The sequence below is a fragment of the Mastigoproctus giganteus genome, chromosome 4, assembly GCF_048544385.1.
Source record: "Mastigoproctus giganteus isolate SK-2022 chromosome 4, ASM4854438v1, whole genome shotgun sequence".
In the NCBI taxonomy this organism is placed as follows: domain Eukaryota; kingdom Metazoa; phylum Arthropoda; class Arachnida; order Uropygi; family Thelyphonidae; genus Mastigoproctus; species Mastigoproctus giganteus.
This window is the reverse complement of record NC_143578.1, coordinates 67848095-67875444: the sequence shown is the minus strand read 5'-3', so window position 1 is coordinate 67875444 and position 27350 is coordinate 67848095. Positions and strand designations below refer to the sequence as shown.

The window sequence follows — 27350 nt, the reverse complement described above, 5'->3', positions numbered from 1 at the left end:
TTCCTTTTAACACTTTTCTAGATAGTAGTAAATGTTTACTAATTATTCATAAGTAAACGCAGGAAGAGCTCCTTTTTAGTAGAGAAATTTATATGATAAGAACTATTACCATGAGTGCTCAAGTTCCTCTTTAATACCCTTGCTACTCAAGTTTTAGGCCTAGCGTAACAGTCACTTTATCAACACTAAGTTCTAGACAGTTTTTTGAAAGGATCCTGCATTCTTTCATTTTAGTAGTAGACTTGGTAAGAGGATCCCTTCATTCCCCTCACCAATCTTGTTGCCCTTCTCTGTACACGCTCAAGTAAATCTACATCCTTCCTAAAAGAGGCCTCCAGACCTGTACACAGTACTCAAGGCATGGCCTGACCATTGCCTTATACAGAGGGACAATCACCTCCTTTTCCCTGCTAGCAAAATTCCTATATATCATTGACAAAACCCCATGACCTGCCCTTGCAGCCTATCTGCATTGCTCAGAAAATTTCATATCTGACTGCACAATTTCTCCCAGGTCTTTTTCATTTTCTACCACCTTAAGTGTAGTACCACACAATTGGTACGTTTCTCTGGGGTTACTTCTGCCCAAATTATCTAGATCCTGTTGCAGTAGCACACTGCAAACTTCGACATTAAGCCTGATATACCTTCATCAATATCATTGATAAATATACAAAATAGCAGTGGACCCAACACCGAACCCTGTGGGATTCCACTAATAACATTATTCCACGAAGAGCAACACCCATTGGCGCCTCCATAGCCAGGTGGGAAGGAGCAGTAGTGTGTATCACATGCTTCTTGATTAGACCGGGGTTCGAGCCCGTCACCACCAAATACGGAAGACGTGGAAAGGTCAGGGAATGACCACCACATATCCCGGAGCAATGTGGCCTTAGTTGCTAATGCTCCTAAAAACCAAAACAACAACAACAACAGCACCCATTGATTACCATCCTCTGTTTTCTCCCACTTAACCATCCTTTTATCCATTGTAGCAACTTACCCTTAATACCATTCTGTTCCAATTTGTACAATAGTCTTCCATGCGCAACAGTGTCAAAAGCTTTCCTGAAATCCAAATATATGATATCAAAATTATTTTTTGCATCCAGTTCCTTTGTAACCACATCGTAATATCCTATCAAATTTGTCAGACAAGACTTTCCCTTAACAAACCTATGCTGTGTCTGAATTATTGCTGGTCTTGTCTAGATGATCCTGCAATGCGTCTTTAACCAATGACTCCATTATTTTACCCGGAACAGAAGTTAAACTAACTGGTCTGTAATTACTCGTGTCACCCTTCGATCCCCCTTTGTGAATTGGGGATACATTTGTACATCTCCAGTCCGTGGGAACCTCCCCTGAGTCCAATGATGCTCTCATAATTATGGCTAAGGGTTTGCTTAGTTGCTTTGCCGCCTCCTTTAATATAACTGGATAGATTCCATCCACCCCAGGTGCTTTTCTTATGTTTAACTTCAACAATTTCTCCTCTACTTTCTCTCAGTTATTACAAAATCATTAAGTATCCTGCTACAATTTGATAACCTTCTGCCATTTTCAAACCTTAATAATTCCTCATGTGTGAATGTAGATGCAAAATACTCATTCAGTGTGTTTGCTATCTGAGCAGGATCATCAACAGTCGAACCATCGATGTCAAGTGGACCAATCAGATTCATCCCTTTCCTTTTAGAGTTTATATAAGTAAAGAAATCCTTGTTGTTTTTCTTAGCATCTTTTGCCAAGGATTTCTTGTAATCTGCCTTCGCCTGCCTAACCTCCTTTGTGACCTGATTACAGACTAGCTTATATCTGCCATAGGCTTCTGAGTTGCTTGATAATTTATATGCATCCCATGCATTTTTCTTTTCTGTTACGAGTCTCATTAGTTCATTAGATAACCATTTAGGCCTAAACCTTGAACAATATTTTTTAATAGGTATGAAACTTTTAGTAGCATCCACGATTAATTCCTTGAATGCTTCCCACTTAGAATTTACTGTTGGTAACATCGTCAGTTGATCCCACTGTACAGAATTTAAAAACTGTCTGAGACCACTGTACTTTCCTTTACGGAAGCAAAAATCCTTTCCTTTACCCCTGATGGTAATTAAATCTTTAAGTAAATCCCACATCAGTACACTGTGATCACTGCCACCTAGTGGTTCCTTTATCTGCAAATTCTTAATACATGAATGATCACTGCTGATAACCAGATCAAGAGTATTATTCTCTCTAGTTGCCTCTCGTACATGCTGCTGCAGAAAACAATCATCCAATAAATCCACAAAAGTCTGACTAGTGTGTGAGTGACCAACCCACAAGTTCCAGTCAATATCTGGGAAGTTAAAATCCCCCATTATAAGACATTCTGATTTACTAGCCCACTCTATTTCTCTGTACAATTGTTCATTGTACTCATTCGAGTCATTAGGCCTATAACACACTCCTACTCTTATTTTTGCTTTAGTGCTTATGTCACACCAAACTGACTCAACAGTGCACTGTTCATCTATATCAACTGGGTGCACTTCTTTTGCTTTTATGTTTTTCTTAATTAACAGCGTAACACCTCCTGCCTTTCTGTCCTGTCTATCCTTTCTGTACACATTATAGTACAAATTCCCCAAATTCCAGTTCTACATTCCATATATCTGTGTGAGATATTTTGTTCAGAAGGTGAAGTTCAACGTTGTATACTCTATAGAGTTACCTTCTAATGGATGAGAGCAAGCTGCTTTCAGTTTGATGAGTTTTAATTACTATTATTAATTAAAAGTATAAAACAGAGCTACAATGCTCAATAAGTTCTGTGTTGTATTTCAATATTTGTAGAAGAATAAGAGAAATTTGCCTCAATATGATACGTAGAACTCTTCCTAATGTCACTCTCCAGTACAAATATAAAATTAGTGCATAATGATTATAACAATAACATTAAAGTATTTTTTTCAAAATTTACTTTAAACTTGTTTTAATTTCTTTAATGTTTTTAATTAATGTTATTATTATAATCATTTTGCATTAATTTTATATTCATTTTAATTGCTGGAGAATGTCATTAGGAAGTGTTCTATGTATCATATTCAGGTAAATTTCTCTCCTTCTACAAATATTATTAATTACAAAGGTCACCAAAGTAGATATAGCATGGAATCACTTTAATTGCTGCCACCTATAGTAAAATAAATCAAAAATGGCCCATTTTTCAGAACCATTGCTACCTCGTCTTTCCCTAATCATACAATTTCACTAATAATGCTTGTTATTTATGTTTTGTTCTGCCACGATTTTTTATTTATTTTTTTCTATTTCACTGTTGGGAAGCATACTTCTGAATGATTCGCCTGCACAATCAGTACAGCTCAGAGGAAGATTGTTCTATGGCAAAATATGCAAATAAACATTTGACCTGTAGGACATCATTGTCAGCATGAAATACAATCATGCACTGCATTCACAATTTTTATCCTTATTTGTTTGCAAATGTTTGATTACATTATTTCCCACTTCCTGAAATTGAAAAAATGCATCTAATTACACTGCACAAAGAAGATTTTACAATGCATGGAAAATATTTAATTTTTTATTATTATTATTATTATTTATTTTTTGTGAAAAGAAAAAGATGGAAAAAAGGTGGACACTTTTCTTTTTCAGAGAAACTCTTTTACGGCAACTATATTATAATGGTGAGATGGAGAAGGGTCAAATTGAGTGTTTTTTAAATCACCCTATTTAAAATTCAGAACAGCAGCACCCCTGCAAATATCTGTAGTAAAGGAATGTAACAGAAACTAGACATCTGTGTGATATGGAGTTGATTGAATTTTTATGGTAGGAATCATTAATTAACCTGACTGTTCTATTTTGGATTGTGTCTAGGAGTGTCCAATCATTTTGGCCAGGGATCAAAAACAGATTAAATTGCTGAACAAAATGTGAAATCCTGAGCTCTGTTCTAAAGCATTTTATTTTCTTCTTATTTCTTGTCCTATGCTTCCAGTCACAGTTGAAATTAGTAATTCAACTTTTTCCATCTCTCCAATTGCACTGGTCACAGAATGTTCCCACATTTCAAGTTTGATTATACAAGTAGGTAACTAGCTGAAATGGGTCTGGATGAACAATAAATGCTGTCTGGCCAAAGAAATGGTAGTGTCTTGGCACTACTAATTGCCGCTGGATACGTACTATCCAAGAAGTCAATAGATTCTTTTATAGAATCAAAATTTTTAGCATAAAACAATGCCAATTGTAACCATGTTCTCCATCTTGTAAGAACAGGATCAGGTGGGTAGCATGTTTCTGTAAGTTGATAATCTCAATGGCATTTCTGACAAAATCTTTTTTATACTAGAAATAAGTTTGTTAATTTCATTAAAATTTTCCCGAATTGCCTCTCCAATCTACGTAAGCCTTGGGCTAAGCAAGTAACATTGATCAGATTTGGATAGAAAACTTGTAATGCAGAAATGGCTTTTACCATATATGAAGTAGCAAACAAAGCAAGTATGGTACCTAATATTCGCAATACAGTCAGCATAATTATAAATGTCAACAATTTTTTAAGAGAATCTGCCTCAAGAACCCAATTGTTGAGTGCGAAAATAACAGAACTTTTACCATCTCAGAAAGCAGTAAAGGCCAAGAAGTTTTGCTAAACTCGCTGGGTTGAGAGGCATAATAGAATCTATATTTTTTTGGAAATACTGCCTGCAGTAGTTTCTGTAATGGATGATATAAGTAGCGCCAATACTCCAGTACCCATGCAGCAAGCAATGCCTGGTTGCTGTCCATAGCAATTTGCAACTTTTAGTTTTTGCTCTGCTTAAAAAATTTGACAACATTTTTAGCCATAACACTGCCACTTTCAATTCAATTGCAAAGCATTAATGTTGACTTCTGTAAGGCAATTGCAGTGCATCAGCATTAAATAGAATAGGAGAAAATTCAGAAACTGAATTTAGAATTATATTTGATCAGACCAAATATAATTGCTGCCTCCGTAGCCAGGTGGGAAGGAGCAGCAATACGTAGCACGTGCTTCTTGATTAGACCGGGGTTCGAGCCCGTCACCACCAAATACGGAGGATGCGGAAAGGTCAGGGAATGACCACCGCATATCCTGGATCAGTATGGCCTTAGTTGCTAATGCTCCTAAAAACCAAATAACTAACTAACTAACTAACTAACCAAATAAATTGTACTGCCGAAAAATTAGATGGGGAAATAAAAATTCCAAGAGTCAGAAATGTGCAACAAAACCAAGCTAACTTGACTCTGATAGACTGTTTTCGAGCAAACACATTTTTATCTTATCTTGATTATCTGATTTCAGAGTTGGATTCACGATTTTCTAAAGATAATATAATAGCGATTTCAAAATTGCAAAAAAATAATTCCCAAATATTATTTTAATTCGAACCCAACAGATGAAGAAATACTGGATGCAGCAAAAACATACGAATCCAATTTACCATCCACTATAGAGGTACTTCATGAAGAATTGAAATTATGGAGGAAATTCTGGATACAAAAATCTGAAAAAGCCAATATGCCAATTGCAGCTTACAGATTTGTGTCTGTTTCCAAACATCGAGTACCTCTTAAATTCTTTGTGTGATACAAGTTACTACTTCAACAGCAGATCGATCTTTTAGTTCGTTGAAAAGAATTAAAACCTACTTGAGATCAATAATGGGTCAGGAAAGACTCAATGGTTTAGCCATGTTCAATATAAATAAAAATATTCAGATAACCCTTGAAGAGGTTCTAAATATATTTGCCAGAAAAATTCATGAAAACTTGAATTAGAGTTTACGTAAACTTGTTCTCTTTTCTCATCTCAAAGAACTGAATATTAAGTTTGATAATAACATTTTATAAAACAAAATTTGCGACTTTCACTGCTGCACATCATAAAACTGTGGTGTAAACATATAAAACGTTAAGTATCATGTTCCTTATCATTTATACTGGGATAATTTTTTATCAGTCGACTCACAAATGCTTTTGTATAACCTACCTTTATACATCTTTTCTTTTTTTTTATTAGTTTTTAAAATTGGTAATTGGTCCATATAGAGATATAAAAAATTTTTAGAAGGATGTAACGTAACAATATAATTATATGTATCATGGTGCATCTCCTGTCATTTTTTTCTGGATCTGCCAGTGTCTGCAGCTAATATATAAATGAACTTAGTAACAAAATAAAATAGAAATAAGATTTAAGTTGAATGAATTGACAGTGATTCAGTTCATAAGATCAAATTCATTAATTAAGGTACTTATTATCTTTAATTTTGCTTTCATAATTTAGAAAATAAACATATTCCCAAAAACTTGCAACATAATGCACTGGAATTACAAGCAGCTCTTGAGTGGGATGATGCTGGAGGTGAAGGTAGGTGATATTTTCCAAATTTTTTTATTGTAATGTTCATTTTCATATAATAATTATATTGTTATATTTTACTGCTTTAAAGTGGGAAATAGAAGCAAGAATTGACACTTGTATTTAGGTACATAGAGGTCATATTGATCCTCAACAACACTGCTCCCACTTTTCAACCATATTGCCTATTTAGCTATAACTTGCAATATCCTGAAAGAAAAGTCTAATCTTTTGAATTTTCTCTTTTAAAAATTCTCACATAAGCAATAACCATAGAATAGACAAACAGGGACAAAAGTACAGAATTCTCTGACAGATGATCAGGACATAGATAATTGGAAATATAACATAACTGATCGAAAAGCCCTATGAAACTGTTGTATTGTGGCCAAACTTCCAGCATTTCAAATTTATCCAAAAGGATTCCCTTAATTTTCACCATTGGTTTAAGGTTGCTCTACTCAAGAGGTTTCAATTTTAATTCAACTATATTAATATTTAATGTACTCCCCTCTGAGAACTTGAAGCAGTATTTCATATAAGCCAGCTTAACTAAGCAAATAAAACAACTTGTTTTCTTCAAGGCTGAATTCTTGTACATTATTTTTTCAGCTATAAATTATACATTGGATTCTATAGAACAATTATTGTTTTGTAGATATCCTTTGTATTCAATGATCTCAATGCTTCTCTTACTAACTTCTTAGTTGTAAATTATATAGTTTTGTGATGCTTTTCAGTTAATCTCTTTATTTATATCCCAATCATATTTCTATCTTTTAGAAATGCAATTAGATATTGGTATTACGCGTAGAATAACTTTTTTCTATGAAACTATTTTTTTTTTTTTGTGTGTCTCTTATCTCATATTTCCCGTGGAAAGTTAAATTCTGTGCTAGTGCAGTGTAGCATTGTTGAAACATGGCAACCATATTGAATGTGTGTTGCCAGTAGAGCTGTGAATAGCAAGTTTGTTTTTGTGGACAAAACATATGGCAGCAGTGGAAATTCATTAGGAACTCGTGTGGGCCAGATGTCATTATGGTGTAATATGTGACGAAGTGATATGTTATAAGTTTGCTAATGTCAACACACCCATGTGACAGTAAAAAAAACTTCTTTGCAGTTATGCTATAAACTTCTAAAATTTAACCTATGTGTAGATGAGGATTTGCAGTAAACCACACAAATTTTAAGTAATTTTAGTTTACTATTGATTTTATTTTAAAAAGGGAGAAACTTCTAGGCTCAAAACAGCCAAAATTAGCTAGTACCTATGTAGTAGTAGTAGAGGCATGTGATGCAAGAAACCAAGCTTATGTAGCATCAGCCAAAAAAAAACAAAATCAAAAAACACACCATTTCACACATCCATTCCCTCTAAACATTTGTCCAGTTACTCCTTAAATTTATTTAAGCTATCAACTTCCACAACGACAGATGGAAGTTTTTTCCAGCAATCAACTGCCTGCTGGCTAAAGCCAAATTTCAGCACATCTATTCTATAACTGTCTTTTCTTAATTTGAATTTATACTCCTCCAGGTTCATAATCTGAGCAACAGGAAGAATCCCATCAGAATTGAGCAGGCTCAATTCTGATGGGAAACTAGGCACCTCGCAGGTGCCTAGTCTCCACACATTGCAATTTGCAAAACTTAAGTCTTTCTTGGTAAGGCCACCCCTTTGTTCCCATCAACAATCTTGTTGCCCTTCTCAGTACTCACTCAAGCAACTCCACATCCTTCCTAAAATGAGGCTTCCAGACCTGTATGCAGTACTCAAGGTGTGGCCTGACCATTGCCTTATGCAAAGGGATATGCACCTCTTTTTCCTCACTAGCAAAATTCCTCTATATCATTGACAATACCCCATGACCTGCTCTGGCAGCATGTCTGCAGTGTTCAGAAAACTTAATATCTGACTGCACAATTACTCCCAGGTCTTTTATTTTCTACCACCCTAAGTGTAGTACCACACAGTTGATATGCTACTCTGGGGTCACTTCTACCCATATGCAGTACTTTGAATTTGTCAATGTTAGACTTCAGTTGCACTTCTCAGCCCATCTGCCCAACTTTCCTAGATCCTGTTGCAGTAGCACACTGTCATTAACGACCCTGCCAACCTTTGTATCATCTGCAAACTTTGACGTTAAGCCTGATATACCTTCATCAATATCATTGATAAATATACAAAACAACAGTGGGTCCAACGATCCTTTCTGGAATTTACTCCAAATCCTCTCATCAGGAAGAAAGTTAGGAAAAATTATAAAGATTTAAATTAGAAACTATGATCAGTATAAATTAATGACATTGTTTAAATACAAAAATACACTTTTGACAGAGAATGAACATTAATTCTTTCACAAATGTGTACATATACAAGGTGTAGCTATTAAATGACAAGACTGCATGTGCAGCCACAGCACACCAAGAACCACCTTTGAAACAAAGGCACAGCAGTTGACCTTGAACCTTTCCCCAGTCGTCTGCCAATTCATGTTCCAGCATACTCATTTGCTTTGCAATGAGACAGGTTTTTCATTACCTTTTTTTAAGCTTGCATGTTTGAATGGCATAAAAGATTTTTAGAATTAAGAGAGAATGTGGAAGACAATACACATCCAGGCTATCCAGTATCCATGAAAACTGAAAAAATGTCGACTAGGTGAGGACATTGATTAGAAGTGATCATCATTTAAGCATTAGAATGGTTGCATCAGAACTCAATGCAACAGGCAAATTTTAAATGGAAATTTAGGCTTGAGAAAAGAGTGTGCCAGCATAAGAATGGTGGCAGAAATTTTGAATGAAGGTCAAAGAACGAAAGGACTCTAAGTTTGTGAAGATGTTTTGAAAAAAACTGAAGAACATCCAGACTTTGAGTATTTTACTTACTTGCTATGAAAATTGACTGTTCCAGTACGGCCCAGAAACTAAAAGACAATCAATGCAATAGAAAAGGAAGAATGTCAAAATCAAAAATGAAAACCATGTTTTCATCAATATTAAAGGAATTATTATTGCTTAATACATCCCACCAAATCAGACTGTCAATCAGTCATACTACATTGACATTCTGACAAGGCTGTGTGAAAAAATTAGAAGGAAGAGACCTAAATTCTGGAATGGTTGGATGCACCATCAAAAAAATGCTCTAGCACACAACATGCCCTCTTTTTGCTAGTTTCTAGCCCAAAAAATCCTTTCTTTTTTTCTCTTCTCTAAACTGAAAAGTGTACTTAATTGAACCCATTTTCGGTCCATTCAGAGAAAACTGCCAAAGTGGTAACGGGGCTTTGATGGGGGGAACGGTTAAGGGCTTGTAAATAGAAGTGTCCCGCAAGAGCAACAAGGCTTTTGTCTCGTAATCTGCGCGGTTCATTACGACTGTTCGACGTCCTTTGTCCACCGGTAGGACGACGATGGATGAATCCCGTTTCAGTGTCTTAAGGGCAGAAATTTGTTTGTGGCTGAGATTGGAAGCGGGGCGAGCATGGTGTAGAACTGCTGCAGTTTTTAGGAGAATTGCGTTTGCCACATCTTCAGGAAAGCGTGTTAAACACGCTTCTATGCCTAAGGCAATGTCAGTGATCGGTGGATTTCTTGGGAGAACAGCAAATTTCATACCCAGGGTCAATAGGTCTATTTGTTCTGCAGATAATTGCTTGTTGCTCAGGTTCAATACAAAATCTGTGCAACCTGCGGAAGGGGTATTATGCTGATGACGAAATTGACGGGATTCATTAATTAAAGCATTGAACTTACGTTTTTGACGTGCACAGTAGTGTTCAGATTCTCTGACGGCTTGGTAGCACAAGGTATGGATTAAATTGGTGTAAATAGGATTGGGAACTAGACTCCTAAGTTCGACCAGCAGGGCTGCTTCGATTGTTGAAGCATATTGCAAGTCTCGATGAAGGCAGCCAATCCATATGCTCAGGGTCTTGTAGCTGGAGTTCTGACAGGCACGTCGCATGCATTCGTTAGGAAACGGTGGTTTGTAAAGAAATCCTTTCGGGATAACTCTGTTTGATTTGCACCTGTGAGCAAATCTGAGATGTTGCTTGCCACTGGCTATAAAGATGAAATCCTTTTGCAGCTTCACGACCATATCGTATGTTGGTTGGCCAAGAAATAATTAATAAAAAAAATTAAAATGCTCCAAAAAAGTAACCAGCTTGAGATTATACAAAATTACAAATTGTATTCAAATCCTTTGAATAAAAACTATCTTCTCGTATAGTAAACAAAAAAAAAAAAAAAAGCCCTATAATAATAATAATAAATAAATATATAAAAATAATGTGAAAAAAAACAGCTTGGGGAAATTACTTTGTTATTTATTGCTCAGCTTTTTTCTAAAAATGATCCTTTAAAAAACACAGTATATTAAGCATTTTTCCTGAATGGCTTGACCTTATTTTTGTGTTAAAAAGACCAGTGATCGAAAACACTCTCTCAGATTGGACACTTGTTGGTTTAATGGTCAGCAGTGCTCTATAAACTTTATCCAGCTTTTCACTTCTACTGCTAGTTGCCTCCAAAATTTTAAATTCTTTGCTGATTTCCAATTCACTCGGATATTTTGAAGGCTATTCAGTTAATCTCTTTATTACACTATCATACTCTCACATGAGTGTATCTCCAACATCGGAACTAGACGAGTCTTTGTTTTCTTCTAAAAGAACAGTTCGTTTATTTTCAGTTTCTTCATTCAATGCTAAGACTCCTTCGGAATGTTTTGCAAATAATCTCTGATAAATCTCTTCAGCATGCTTTTCAAAACTTGCTTACTTGGAAAATCAAAAGTTCTTGAACCTGAATCTTCTTTCCTAAACTTTTTGAGGTTGTGTAGATAGCTCAGCAAACCCACAGTTCGGCAATTTCGTCTTGCATTGTAACGCTGCAAAAGGCTTTGGTGAAACTTTAAAGCAAATGGGTTTTCTGCTGTATCAAGCTTAGCAAGCAGAAATTCTATTGAAGACTCTGCTTTAAGTAAGTCTGTATCTTCTGAGGTTATAGCCTTCAGAATAATTTCAACTGGTTGCAAAGTTTCACATAGCAATTCAAGTGTTTTCCATTCATCGTCAGATACAGCTTCAGTTGATAGTAATGCATATAGAGCATTTGGAATGCAATTTTTAAATTTCAAAAGTCTCTCAATCATATAGAAAGTGCTGTCCCATCTAGTCTTCCAATCTAATATTAGTTTATATTCTTTCCCATTAAATTTTGCTTTTAACAAAATTTTGTAATATGTCATTTTTGGTAGGCGATTTTTGAAAAAGCTTGCAAATTTTTCTGACTTTGTTAATAGTTTGTGCAATATTGGCCATTAGATTGAAGAAATAAATGAGCTCATCAGTAAAGTTGGCTTGATAAAGCATGCCTTGCTGTCTTTCTTCAACTTCTTCATCATCACTACTTTCTTCATTATTTTCATTTTCTTCATTGTCTTTGAGAGACTCAGAGACTGTGGCACCATAATTGATTGCTTTTTCATAAAGTACATCTATAACTGACAATGTATACAATGGGCTATACATTGTTGATGATCAGGCGTAATTTGCTTGCCAAACTTAATCCTCATTGCTGCTCCATCGGTGGTGCAGGCAACAATATCCTCATCCAAGTTCAAACCAAATTCCTTCAAGTGTCCATTCACAATTTGCTCAGTTCTTCTGCTTTCAAGTGAACCATTAATCTCAATAAGGCCTAACGACCAATGATTGTCTTTTGAATGCACATTTATATTCATATACCTTTTATTTTGTATAGACGTATATTCGTCTAGAGTCAATGAATACCGTGCACCCAAAACCAATGAATTTTTGAAATGCTGAATGAGTTCTTCTTTCTTAGTTTATAATAATTCAGAACTATATTTTTAATTCCATTCACTAAGGCCTTGGTGGTAATTTATCGTATTTATTTCTCTGAAGGTGAAGGTGATTGTATAAACTCACTCTTGGCAATTGAATTAAAAGAAAATCCATCTAAAGCAGCTAATTTCAAAATCTCTTCTTCCATAGGTTTTTTAACGATAAAGTTTTCTAACGTTCTTACCATTTTTACGGGAGGTTCACTGTTATCTTGTTTAATGTCAATCTGATGCATTTTCTTTAAATGCAACATCAAAGATGATATTTATTTACTTGCAATTTTTTTTCCCCCAATTAAATCTATTGTATTTTCAAACATAAAAGCTAAATTTGGTGAAGCTGCTTTTTGGAGAATGTTCGATCGCAAATTTAATAGGAATAAAGAAGCAAAAAACTTTCTACGAATGAAATTTGATGCAATATTCAGCGAATCTGTTTCTAGTGGGTAACCATCAATAAGGCGCATTCCATAACTTGCCTGGCGAACAAGATAGATGGAACGGAGAAATGTTGAGCATTTTCTTTTACGCTATCGCTCTGACTCACTCAGTGATAAATGAGTATACCTGCATCATGCCATGATACAGGTGGGAAGATAAAAGGTACCCCTCCTAGATTTGGGCCACTTGCCCATGAGATTCGTACCTAAACATAAAATAAAAAACATGTTTAAAACATAAAGCAGTTGAACGATGCAGACAAATGACCAAACAAAAGAAAATGTGCATAACAAAAAACTATATTTGAGGGCTAACTAAGAAAATATTCGAATCCGGCTTTAGAAGCTCGGTTTCGGTTTTAACAACTCAATATGAAAACCGATTTAACCTTTTTTATTAAACCGGTTTGTTATCCGCTTTATGATTTAAGAATTAGTTATCTGCTGCTTTGCACGGTACTATTCTTTACTTTAAATTACACCCATTTCAGTTTTTCAGTCTTTAGATGGTCTTGTTGGTAACACCGTTTTGCCATATGCTGGCTTCAATCTTTAATCTTATATTTAGTCTATTCTTTTCCTTGCAGCTTTTTGTGTTGCTTGCATTGGCATTTATATTATTCTATATATATATAAATGTAGAAGATATTGCAAAGAAAGATATTAAGTAATTAGGGTTTTTTTACATTTTTCATGAAATTTTTATTTGTTTTATTATATATTTATTTTAATTTTATTATATATATTTTTTGACAATAATCACACTGTTTGGCTGTGTAGCCAAAATAGAGAAAAATTAATTAATATTTATTTTTTTTTTTTTCCTGTTTTGATCTGTGTACCTTTTACAAACTTCCAAATACTTCAAAAAATGTTCACTCCAGGAACCTACTGAAAGGGGCTAAAGCAGTTACCCATTTCTGGCATGCAAATATTTCTGTATAATTTGGTTAAACAGGATAGTTGTTTGTTTAATTTAATCTAATGCTAAATAATATTTCAATTCTATAGCACTCTACAAAGAATATAAACTATACTACATGAATTTTAAATAACTTTAGTTTATTATTTTTATCTAAAAAAAGTACTGACACTTGTACTTATTTCCTTAAGCTTCAATTTGACTAGTTTCTTACACTAAAATTTTTGAAAGAGCAAATTTAAACTTAAACGGTATGTTACAAAGTTAATGGATTAAATCTCACGCATGTATTTGCCAAAAATTTCAATTTAAATTGTTATAATGGTAAGGAATTACATAATTATTTTTATCTGAAAAAATAAATTTATGTTTAATTACAAAGTACTGTATTTGTCGCTTTATAAGACACTTATAAATACCTTAAAAATTGCCTTGTGTCTTAGAAGCTGAAAGTGGCAATACAGCACATGCACACAACCATGAGTTAACAGATAGTTAATTACTATTTGTTAGTACACTTTTCAGTAATTGGAGTAACAAGTGAATTCCAGTTATACACATTTAAGCCCTAATCAATGGCAGGTGCATCAAGAAGGCAAAATTATACTATTGGATTTAAGCTAAAAGCACATATAGTATGCCAAAGAACACTGGAACAGAGCAGCAGAACAAATTTTGGACCACCGCTTGCTGAGAAGATGATTTGTTATTGGAGGAAGCAGGAAGTTTTATTATAAGAAGCTGATAAAACAAAGCACGACTTTCATAAAATTCCACCTAAATGGCCAAATTTGGAAGAAAACTTGTGTAGTTGGATAATGGAACTTAGAAGCGCAGAAACTAGCAGCTGATATTGGGTTACACGGCTTTAAAAGAACTGAATCTTGGTGTTATCGCTTCATGAAAAGAGATGGGTTACGTTTACTCACAAGAACTAGAATAGCCCAGAGAATGCCTGCTGAGCACGAACAGAAAATATTAGATTTCCATAAATTTATTCTTAATGCTAGAAAATGAAGCAACTACGAACTTAACCAAATTAGGAATATGGATGAAATTCTGTTGACTTTTGATGTGCCATCCAATAAAATTGTAAATCTGAGAGGGCAAAAATCTATAACTATTAAAACCACTGGATGTGAAAAGACACACACTACACCACAGTTTTAACTTGTTTTGCTGATGAGACCAAACTTCAGCCAATGTTAATTTTTAAAAGAAAAAATTTTAACAAAATATAAACGTCAAATGGAATTCACGTATTACCTGTACGACTGAAGGGATAGATGAATGAAGAGTGTATCAAGGATTGGTTTGTAAAAGTTTGGTCCAAGCATCCTGGTGGACTACTGTGTAAAAATGCACTACTAGTATGGGATCAATTAAGGCACATAGGACTGAAAACATCAAACAACTGGCTGAAATGATGAACACAGAATTGTCTTTAATTCCGGGTGGCTTAACTTCCCAGTTACAGCTGTTAGATGTCAGCATCAATAATCCATTCAAGGATAACATGCGGGAGCAATGGAATAAATGGACGATACAGAGGAACCATGATACAATGCCTACAGGAAAGATGAAACGTCCACCAATAGCACAAGTGTATGAATGGGTGCTGAAGACATGGCATGATGTTAAGACCGAAATTGTGGTCAAGTCCTTTAAAAAATGTGGTATAAGTAATGCAGTGGATGGCACTGAAGATAATTTATTGTATGAAAATGACAGTGATACTAGTTAACAGGATGATGATGATCAAGTCAGTAATGAATCTGAAGTTGAATAATACTAAAATAATAAGAGTAATAATCTTATACCTTTCTTTATTCGCTTTTGGGTTTTATTTTTATTGAATTTTAAATTTCCATTGTATTAACAATAAATTTTTTTCAAAATTTTTTTTTTTTAATTTACCTTTCCAAAATTAGGGTGCGTCTTATAAGCCAACAAATACGGTAATTAAATATAAGTTTATGCATTTGTACTAAACAATGCCATGGTTTGAATTTTGCATCCTTCTTTGAGACTTGTTGTAAAATTTTATTAGTTCATTTATTTACTTTTATTAGTTTTTATTAAATTTTATTAGTTTATTTATTTACTTTTACTTATTTGTCTGTATTTACTTGCTTGTTCAGTTTTACATATTACATCAATACTTAATGCATGCTTGTTTTTATGTTTGTGGCTATTATGAATAGCACTGTATTGAGCAAAACTACCCAGTCACTTGGCACTCATTATAACTGAGTTTAACTGCACTTATTTATGGATTTTAATAACAATAGAAATATAACACATATTTAACATTTCTGATGTGATTAATATAATAAGCAAATAGTAATAATTCCAGATTTATATATTTAGTAAACTGATTTTTAAAAAACAACCAAAAAAGCAGAGCATTTCTTTTTTGCACATCTGCCATAATTGTCAATCTATTCTTCCAATCAGCACATGGCAACAAACAATATTCAATGCTTCTGCTATAATACATTATATAACTTGTATGATATGTATTTAAAAAAGGAAATAATAATTGGCAGATTTTTATTGGATTTTATTTAATGAAATTTGGGAGGGCTTAGCAAGTATAGATGGACCGATGGACGTACATGGCAAAGACAATAGGTGCTTTACACATATACAGGAACTCCCCAACTTAAGTAAGGGTTGCATTCTGCGGAATGCTACACAAGTCGGAATTTCCCCCATGCTTGTGCAGCACTCGCTTCTCTAGCTGTGTTCACTGAATTGATTTAATCAAAAAAGAAATGTTCGACAAACATGTAAATAGAATTATTTATTGTATTTATTCAATTTTTTATTTCATGCTCAGGAAAAATTACAAAAGTGTGCAATTTCAAAATTATAAAATTACAAAAAAAGAGAGGAGACAGGCATAATGTCAGTAAGTTTTACCTCTCGAGCATCGACATCTCGAGCATCTGCTGGAATCGACATCTTCAGCTGATAAATACGCCGCTGCGGAGGTTGGGGGCTGTGGAGATTTAGAAGGGGGTCAGCCACTCAACCTTACGAAAGAACATATTAGTGGATGGCTGAACAGTGACTTTTTTTCTTTTCATTGTAGATTTCTTTGTAGCAAGCATATCATTCACCCTTCTGTTAACTATTAAGAATCATTCGCTGTCATGATCCATCTTCTCAAACCTTACCACTGCCAATGCAATTTCATGAAATGCCATTGCCATCTCTCTGGTGATGAAGTGTCTCGGCTCCTCATTTGGTTCATCTTGAGTTTCATCAGCATTTTCTTCTTTCACTATCACTGCCTGCAAGTCAATAAGTTCTTCGTTAGATAATTCCCTCTCTTCTTCCTCTATTAACTCCTCCACATCTTTGGTATGAACCTCCAACTGAAGTAGCTCTGCAACCTTTACAATCTTTTCTGGAACCTCTTCATATGATTCATCTTTTTCAAATTCTTTGAAGCCTTTTATGTGCCGGGGGCATATTTTCTTCCATGCGCCATTTAAACAACTTTTAGTAATTTTCACTCAGGCCTTATTAATGTTTAAGATGGCGTGTTTAAGATTAAGACAATGAGATAAAATTTTTCTCATTGTCTACTGCAGACAATGCTTGAGCAAATGTGTGTAAATAGTATGCTTTTAAATTCCAAATAACACCCTGATGTTATTTGGAATTTAACATCATCTAGATGCATAGGATGTCCAGGGGCATTATCTAATAGAAGCAAAATCTTGAAAGGAACATTGTTGTTTTTACAGTATTTTTCAACCTCTGGAATGAAGCAGCATTTAAACCAATCTTCAAAGAGAGATATTGTTATCCATGCTCTGGTTCGATTGGAAATGATGCCCTTAAATGCACGAGGATTTCCAGAATAGTGCACAAGCAGTGGTTTTAATCTGTAATCTCCTGCTGCATTAGACCCAAGGAAGAGCGTGGCCCTATCTTTTGATGCCTTGAACCTGGCATTGTATTTTCCTCTTTGGCAATGTATGTTCGATTTTTCCAATACAGAGCAGTCTCATCAACATTAAAAATTTGCTGCATTGAATAGCCACCTTCATCAATCATTTTTTCCGACATATCACAAAATTTCTCTGCCGCTGCAGAATTGGCACTGGCGATTTCACCACATACTTTTAACGTTGTGGAAACCAGCGCGATGCTTGAACCTATATTAACCACCCGTTGCTTGCCACGAACTTGGGTTGGGGTTTGCCATACTTATCCTTAATATTTTTATAAATACTTCTTTCTTTTGCTTGAATGGTCGGTGCCTCCATAGCCAGGTGGGCAGGAGCAGCAGTGCGTAGCACACGCTTCTTGATTAGACCAGGGTTCGAGCCCGTAACCACCAAATACGGAGAATGTGGAAAGGTCAGGGAATGACCACCGCATATCCCCGGAGCAATATGGCCTTAGTTGCTAATGCTCCTAAAAACCAAATAACGAACAGCTTGAGTGCCCCTGAGTCATTAGACTCAGGGGCACTCACTTCTGAATCTGATTTTCCATCCATATTATTAACAGCTGTTCCATCTTTGATATATAGCACCTGAATGCTGTTTTGTGATCACTGTTGATCTTAAGTGCGTTGATCCTTTGACATGTTCTTTTATATGTGCACTCTCCTTTAAAATAGTATTCCCTGTTGATGCAGTGAGACCTAATTCCCTTGCAATAGATGACAAACTTTGTCCTACTTCGTACTTCTTAATCATTTTCTTCTTCATTTCTAAATCAATTTTGTTTCGTTTCCTGGCACTACCACCACTTGTGCTTTTCGTTGGTCGCTTTCCCTTCATCATTGTAATACATAAATAGGAATGAGGAGAAGTTTCTGGAAATTTGTTTTTATATGATTGAAGATTTCAGCGAAGGAAACACATTTCACCATAATAGTGTAAAAACCCACACAATTGCAGTTATCGGTATTATTTATATATACCCATTTATAATTAGATGCGCTAACAGAAAAGCCCAAAAAATTGGAAAGTGCAAATTGTTTTTATTGTTTTATGAATGTGACATCCAGAAACGTGCTTTATAAAAATATCACAAAGGCATTCAAAATTGATTCTTATAACAGGAACATATGATAATGATGAAAGGATAGTACAATTTCCATTATAAATATGACCTTTTAGAGAGATAAGTAGCTTAGTAATATAGCGAAATTTTCAACTTGGAACTAATTATAAAAAAAAAAAAAAATGTTATTGGGTTCACATTACGATATTTTCATGATACCTCTATATTTATTCCTACGGGATGCAAAATGCATTTCCACAATTTTTTTCAGTTTGCACTGGCCAGCAAAAACGTAAAATCGGAGAGTTCCTGTATATTAATGTGCCTAAAAATAAATGATTATGTAGTGGCAGGAATGAAGAGTGTAAAAGTACTATCTGACCATTGATTATAAATGATAGGCTGACTGCTCTACTGATAATTAGCACATTTGCTGTTACCTATATTTGAGAGTGTATTCATTGTGTCATAATTTTTGGAATGTCAGGAAATAGCAACATTCAGAAATCCACAACTTCTGAAAATTCATAAATAATGGTTGAAAAGTAAAAGTCTGGAATTCATATCTAAAACAAACACTTACTTTTGGGTCGAGCTGAAAATCAGAAAGCTCTAAATTTTATCAAATGTTTGTTCTGTGTATATAAACTAAACTCAACACAAGCAAAAAAACAAATAAAATTGTGTACCAACTATAAACAAAAACAAATCTTTGATGCTAATAGTCCCGAATTCAACTAACATGCAGACAGACTCAAGAAGTTCCTTTTGTATATATTACAGCACAGCACTTGTAATACCGTTTGATCCTTATATGCATCAGTCACAGCAATTAACATTGATATGCACATTCTCAATTAATACATAAAAAAAAAAAAAAAAAAACTTCAAATTAGTTGTGCATATTTAGCAGCTCAGGCGGTATTTTTGTGCTAATTGTTGACTATGGGGGTGGATAAATTTCACATGGGTTTTAATGTCCTATCCATCAGTGTGGTGTTTTTTATATATATATTTTAATAATGATAAACCTTTTAATAGTTTTTCCTTTATTTTTTTTACAAATGGAAATACTGTAGTTGTTAGACCATAAGACACACCCAGATTTTAGAAAGAGCATTTTGGGAAAAAGTATTTTATTGCACATATCTGAAATTCAAATTCACACATTATGGTATAATCTTTTTCAGTTGAATTAGAACCAAAATGTCTGTCTTTTAATTGCTCTGTTCCCATGTTTTTTTTTTTTTTTTTTGGCATAATTTAACACTTCTAATTTTAAATCAACAGTGTACTCTTTTGCTTTGTATCCATTTCGTCGGCCGACCGGGCTAGCCGAGTGGGTAAAGTACCTGCCCGGCAACCCAAAGGTCGTGGGTTCGATTCCCGCCTCGGGCTTGGATCAAAGTACTGCAAAAACCTTGGGAGGTGCAATATGGCCACAGAAGCCGATGCGCCAACAACTACCAAATAAAAAAAAAAAAAAAAAAAAAATCCATTTCGTTAGGAGTGTAAATTTATAACAAAGTGAAACTACCGTTCTGCACAAAACACGGAAACATGGGCTAGATTTTTGAAGAGATTTTTCTCTCTCCACTATCAATTTATAGAGGGGGTTACTAATTCTCCAAGGTCGTGGATAAGATCAATCAAATGATTACTAATACTGGTTCTTCGTACTGATTGTACTGCTTATTAGTGCACAAATAGATCTCAACAGGAAGAAGCAGGGATATGATGTGGGGGTGGAGTTGTCTCATACATTTGAAGGTAAGACAGAGCTACATGGTAATTTCCTGTAATTCCTTTTCAGAAAAAGTGTTTTAGAAGTAGGGTTTTATTTTATTTTTTCATCGAAATAGAGGACCAATTCTAGTGAAGTGTGTAAAACATCACTCAGATATACTAATGATAATCAGGGGTAATTTCCTGCAACATACTGCACATGTTGAAAGTGCACTACATGAAACCTGTGGAGTATATCCATAAGTTACTGGAATAAATACCTTCCACTATTGATACATGCTGTTAAATGTTTTTGCTAACTGCATAAAGAAATTGCTCTATACACTAAGTGCTTGAAATAAAAGAAAGAAAAAAAATGTAATTAGACATAACGAAGGTTATATGTATATTTTAACCCCTGATACTGAACCACTAACAAGAGTTGTGTGTGGTATGCATGCTGCAGGATTGGCCACCACTGCAATCTATAGTCTGATCTAAAAAAAAAAAAAAAAAAAAAAAAAATGTGTTCTGACCATAAGATGCAGGGAATACTGCTTCTCATCAGCTGGTGAGTGGCCTTTATTAGCAAACATATGCCACAACAGCTGTTCTGATGGTGTCTGAAATTTTTACCCTGTATAGTGGATTCGCCTCTTCAGGTGATGTTACATAATTTAAAAAACAACTTAGGCAGAATTGTGGATGATATATTTGTTTCTAAGTTAAACATATAAGTCCAGGCCTTGGCACAGAGTATTCAGCTTGGTTTTATTCATTGGGAGCAGAATGACCTCTGTAATCAAAAATTGAACATGGTAGAGCATACAAGTTTTTATATCAATTACTGCATTAAAATATTCCTCTGCAATCTTATAGTATTGAAAATGGGTACATATCTGTGATCAGTTTCCAAGACATGTTTCTGTCACAGATATGTGACAATTTTCAGTCATGGGAAAACTCATGTCTCTCCAGAGACTGGCTTTCAGTCATCAGAGCTTGGACATATTCTCACATTAGAGATGATACCTTCATCCATGAATCAACTTAAACTGCTAATATTGTTTTATACAAATTACATCATCAAGAGGTGAAGCTGATATTTTTTTAAAACTCAGCACTGTTGTGTCTGCTGTTTTGAGACTTATTGATCATCTCATAAGATGATAGGTGCTTCCATTAGCAAACTTTTGTTAACCTGTAAATAATGTATCAAGTCTGAGAGCAACAATGCTGGGTCTGAGAAAAAAAAAATTTCTAAGGAAGGAAGTAGTGAAATAAGTTATATTTTGATGCAGGCATTGGACTAATTTTAAAAATGTGTGAATTTGTATGAACTGAAAGTGTCTCTGCCATGTTCCAGAAAACATGGTGAAACATGTAAATTTGCTCTACAAACAGTAGTGGCACTTTTGAGCATCTTTTGTCAATGCAGTGTGATACACTATTATGAACATTATCAGCAGGTGAGGGACATGTAATTTGATTTTTTTATTATATAATATTTTGTGAATTCTTAAGTGAATAAAAATTAGTGAAAAGGGTGCATAATAAATTTTCTTTTTAAATTGATCATTTTAAGGATTAACCACCCATGTTGATGATGAATATAGATGGTCAGGAGTCGAAGACCCAAAAATAGTTATCACAACATCCCGTGATCCAAGTTCGAAGCTTAAACAGTTTTCCAAGGTGAATTTTAAATGGCTTTGTATTTAAAATAACTGTTTTACATTCAGTTAACTGTGCAGTTTGTGTGTGTGTGTGTGTGTGTGTGTGTGTGTGTGTGTGTGTGTGTGTGTGTGTGTGTGTGTGTGTGTGTGTGTGTGTGTGTGTGTGTGTGTGTGTGTGTGAGAGAGAGAGGTGGGGGGGCTGTCATTTCTTGTTTTTATATGACCTAGTGGTACCATTACTAATAGTTTAAGGAAATTGAGAAATCTAAGGAGTTGAATTTGGGTCCACCCTTTGTAACATAAATAGATGTTTTATAACATAAATGCTTTAAACTTTAGACTGATGTTAATGATTCAGAGATCATTTTGATAAGTAAATATCAAAAAATATTGTTTGCTGCATCTAGGAAGTAGCACCATAAGTTGTTATGAGTATAAATGGAATTAATCTAAAAGTTACTTTCGAATGATTTTGCCATCTCTTTTGGGTCATGTTATGATTGTAAGCATGGTATTAATGACATGAACAAAGTAGTAAAGTTTTCTTGAACAATTGATTCAGTTTTTATAATAATTATAGTTTTAGTACTATTTCAATGTACTTTTAATTTAAAACATTATTGGGAACTTGTTCCTGATATAAACAGCTTGTGAATGATTTAATCTAGAACATGTCTTGGAAGCTGGAAAGATATCCTATTGTTCTACTGTAGCAGAAATGAGTTTGCAGGAGTAGGTTTGTATAATATAAAGTGTGTGGAACATTTGTAGTCGTCATTAGCATTAGTAGAGGCATACGATGCAAGAAAACAAGCGTGTGCAGCATCAGCAAAAAAAAAAAAAAAAAATTCACCCCTCCATTTGTTCCAAATTCCTGTCTAGCTCAGCCTTAAATTTATTTAGGCTATCAACTTCCACAACAAAAGATGGAAGTTTGTTCCACCAATCAACTACCTGCTGGCTAAAGGCAAATTTCCGCACACATCTATTCTACAACTGTCTTTCCTCAATTTGAATTTGTGCCCCCTCAGGTTCTTAACCTGAGCAAGAGGAAGAATCCCATCAGCATTCAGCTTGCTCAACCCATTCAAGGCCTTATACACCTCAGTCAGATCACCTTGCAGTTTCCTACTCTCCGGGTGCTGCAATTTACAGAACTTAAGCCTTTCTTGGTAAGAGCATCCCTTTGTTCCCCTCACCAATCTTATTGCCCTTCTTTGTACTTGTTCTAGCAACTCTATATCCTTCCTAAAATGAGGCCCCCAGACCTGTACACCCACAGTACTCTAGGTGTGGCCTGACCATTGCCATGTATAACGGGATAATCACCTCAATGTCCCTGCTAGCAAAATTCCTATATATCATTGACAAGACTCCATGACCTGCCCTGGCAGCCCCTCTGCATTGCTCAGCAAACTTCATATTTGACTGTACAATTACCCCCAGGTCTTTTTCACTTTCCACTTCCTTCCCTGAGTGTAGTACCACACAGTTGGTATGTTTCTCTTGGATTATTGCTACCCATATGCATTACTTTGCATTTGTCAATGTTAAACTTCAGTTGCCACTTTTCAGCCCATTTGCCCAACTTATCTAGATCCAGCTGGAGTAGCATACTGTCTTTACTGTCGTTAACAACCCTGCCAACTTTTGTATCATCTGCAAACTTGTACATTAAACCTGATGTACCTTCATCAATATCATTGATAAATATACAAAACAACGAGCCCAAAACCGAACCCTGGGGAACTCCACTAATAACATTTGTCCATGAAGAGCAGTGTCCATTGATTACCACTCTCTGTCGCCTCTCACTCAACCATCCCTTTATCCATTGTAGCAACTTACCCTTAATGCCCCTCGACGTGGGCACCTGTACATGGTGAGGGGACCTCCCAGCGACGCTGCTGGACCTCCAGAAAGCATCACTGGGATCCAACACCCACAGCCTAGGTTCCCGGCTAACATCAATGGAATCTGGCATGTTTGCTGTGTGCTGCGACCCATGGATATTCGGAAAGGGGGATCTTGGTGGTTGAGGGGCCCAGCTTCGATACACCACTTTGGCCCCTGCTTCGACAAGTCGGGTGGTCCTGAGGCCTGGCTAGGATCAATCGGCTACTAGGCTCATCTGCGAGGGTCAACCGTGTCAGTGCCAGGCCCTTACCCTCATGGTCCGAGGGACAGGATTTAGGCTGGCGGCGGTGTGGGTATGATGTTTGGGTAGCCCTGGCATTCTACCCCCAAGCACATTTATTGCTTTGGGCTCTGTGTTGGGTGGGGAACCCTGGCACTGAACCACTTAAAAAAACTTCATGAATCCTGATAAACTAATTTCTTCGGGGCCTCAACCCAGTCCCTAACTGAAAATTTGATCGTAGACCAAGAGAACGTCACTTCTGCAAAAAGACAGAAAAAGGAGGTTATATCAGGTCCAACACCTCGGTTCCTGATAATTCACTCAACTAGTGAGAAGCCTATGGAAAAAAGTCACCCTTATTTATCCAGAAGGGTTTGGAAGGGTTGGCAGGCTCTCCTAAGTCTGTCAAACAGCTTTGTTCAGGTGACATACTTGTAGAAACCAGACCAATTCACCAACTTTTCCTCATGAAATCAAAGCTGGCTATATTAACTGCCCAGTGCGTCCGTATGTCCCAAATCCGTAACGGATTTGGGACATACGGGACATTCAAGTGCCAAAAATACGGACACTCACAGATGGTTTGTCGTGGAGCCCTTGTATGCGCTCAGTGTGGTGCAAAGGACCACGAAACAACATCATGTTCAGCTGCAAAACCAACCTGCATTAACTGCCAAGAAGAACGTCTGGCCTACTCAAGAGCATGCCAGAGAACAAGAAAAAGAAATTCAACGACTTAAGTCAGAGCTGAATATATTTTATCAAGAGGCAAGGAAAATGGTGAAACCTTTAAATACAAATAAACCAACCTATGCTCAGAAGGTAGCAGGGATACCTTCTGAGCGTAGGTAAGAAGGTAGCAAGGATATGTTCCATCGTAACTCAGACAGAAATGACCATACCACCAAAGGAGCCATTCACTCCTATTGCTCGCTACCTGCTAAGTTCAATAAAACCTGCTCAAAAGGACCAGTCAGCTGCCACTCCAGTATCTGTACCTCCTAATGCCCCACCAGTAAGAAAACAAGTTTCTGGAGAAAATAAGAAGAAATCTGATGTACATCCTAGTTCTCAGGAAAGAATGGATGTTGAGGAGAAGTAGGTACATGAAGAAACAGTCTTGGAACTCTTTCCTGAGGAGGATATGGACATGGGGCAGCATCCATATTTCCCCAGAAAGGATAAATCTAAGACTGACAAAAGTAAGCCCTCAGCACCTCAGAAGCCGCTTGAAGGTACCACCAAGCCAAAATAATGGCTAAATTCCTATAATGGAATTGTCATGGATTCCAGTAAAATGCAGAAACCATCAAGGCACTCCTGCAAAAGCATAAACCATCTTGCTTTTGCTTACAGGAGACTTACATAAGGGCAAATGATGATCCCAGGATGCATAACGTTACTATCATTCATAAGGATAGAATTGGGGATGGTCTCCCTCCCTCACAGAGGAGTCACAATCCTTGTGGGTAACCGTACCCCTTTTCAGCCTCTGCGACTTACTACCAGCATAGAGGCAGTAGCAACTCGAATAGCAGTGGGGTTTTTCCTAACTGTTTGCTCTATATATTTGACAACTGGTACTGACATCTGCCAGAAAGACCTTGATGATCTCGTAATGCAGTTGCCTCCCCCTTTCTTACTTCTTGGGGACTTTAATAGGCAAAACACCCTGTGGGGTAGTGCTAACATCAGTAGAAGGGAATGAGTCATAGAGCATATGCTCACTAACAATGACCTCTCCCTTCTTAATGTGGGAACAAACACCTTTTTCCACATGCCTACCCATACGTTTTCTGCCATTGATCTTTCTATCAGCTCCCCTCCCCTTCTCTTCTCACTTCACTTACTTGGGAGGTAGAGGGGAACCTGTATGGAAGTGATCATTTCCCTGTGATAACCACCCTAATTACTGGGAGACCTTATCTTCCTGTCAGGTTACTGCAGTGGAAGTTTGATCAAGCTGACTGGAGTGCCTTTCAACACCTGGCAAAGTTTGACAACGCAGCAGTCAGTCAGGAGCCTATCAATGATGCAGCTAGCATTAGCATTAGTAGAGGCATTTGATGCAAGAAAGCAAGCTTATGCAGCATCAGCCAAAAAAAAAAAAAAAAAAACCACTCCCACTTCACCCCTCTGTTCGTTCAAAATACCTGTCCAGCTGAGCCTTAAACTTATTTAGGCTATCAACTTCCACGACAAGGGATGGAAGTCTGTTCCACCAACCAACCACTCGCTGGCTAAAGGCAAATTTCCGCACGTCTATCCTACATATATATATTTATATATATGTAGGATAGACTACATATATATATTTATATGTATATGCAGCTGCAACTACATTCCAAAAAAATCCACACGGTTTCCTCCCTTTCCAAAACCATGGTGGAATCCAGAATGCCAAAAAGGGTCAAAACAAAGCCTGGGGGATATTTCGACGATATCCTACCACGGTCAACCTATTAGCCTTTAAACGTGCATGAGCGAAAGCATGCTACATCCGCCGTCAGAGTCAAAAGGAATCATGGATCCGTTTCACATCATCCATCACCCAGGCGACCAGCACTAAGGTGGTCTGGGAAAAAATCCGGAAAAATGAAGGGAAAATACACAGCACACCCCTCATCAGTTCTTGAATATAATGCATGTACTATTGCAGACTACTGCAATAGGGTGCCTCCAGCAGTGCGTAGCACACGCTTCTTGATTAGACTGGAGTTCGAGCCCGTGACCATCAAATACGAAGGATGCGGAAAGGTCAGGGAAGGACCACCGCATACCCCCGGAGCAATATGACCTCAGTTGCTAATGCTCCTAAAAAAAAAAACCCAAATAACAATAACAAACTACTGCAATAGCCAATGCTCTTGGGGAATATTTTCTAACATCATCCTACTCCCCAGTTTCTGGTCTTAAAACACAACACTGAAAAACAGGCCCTTAAATTCACATTGAAGGGTTTCCACTCATATAATGGGCCATTTACCATCCATGAGCTGAAAACAGCACTTGCCCGTACAAATGCTACCGCTGTTGGACCAGACAACATCCATTATGAAATGATCAAAATTATCACCAGAATCCATGGACCTTCTGTTCTTCCTGTAAACAGAATCTTTC

At 36.1% G+C, this 27350-nt stretch overlaps 1 protein-coding gene across 1 annotated transcript in view; it reads left to right on the top strand.

Moving 5' to 3' along the window:
* Nucleotides 1-27350, top strand: part of LOC150086812 (U3 small nucleolar ribonucleoprotein IMP4) — a 92374-nt gene that overhangs the window by 23746 nt on the left and 41278 nt on the right. The window contains exons 3-4 of the mRNA XM_090371586.1: nt 6335-6418; nt 22000-22109. Of these exons, the coding sequence (XP_090227712.1) occupies nt 6335-6418; nt 22000-22109 (194 nt within the window). The remainder of the gene's footprint in view (nt 1-6334; nt 6419-21999; nt 22110-27350) is intronic.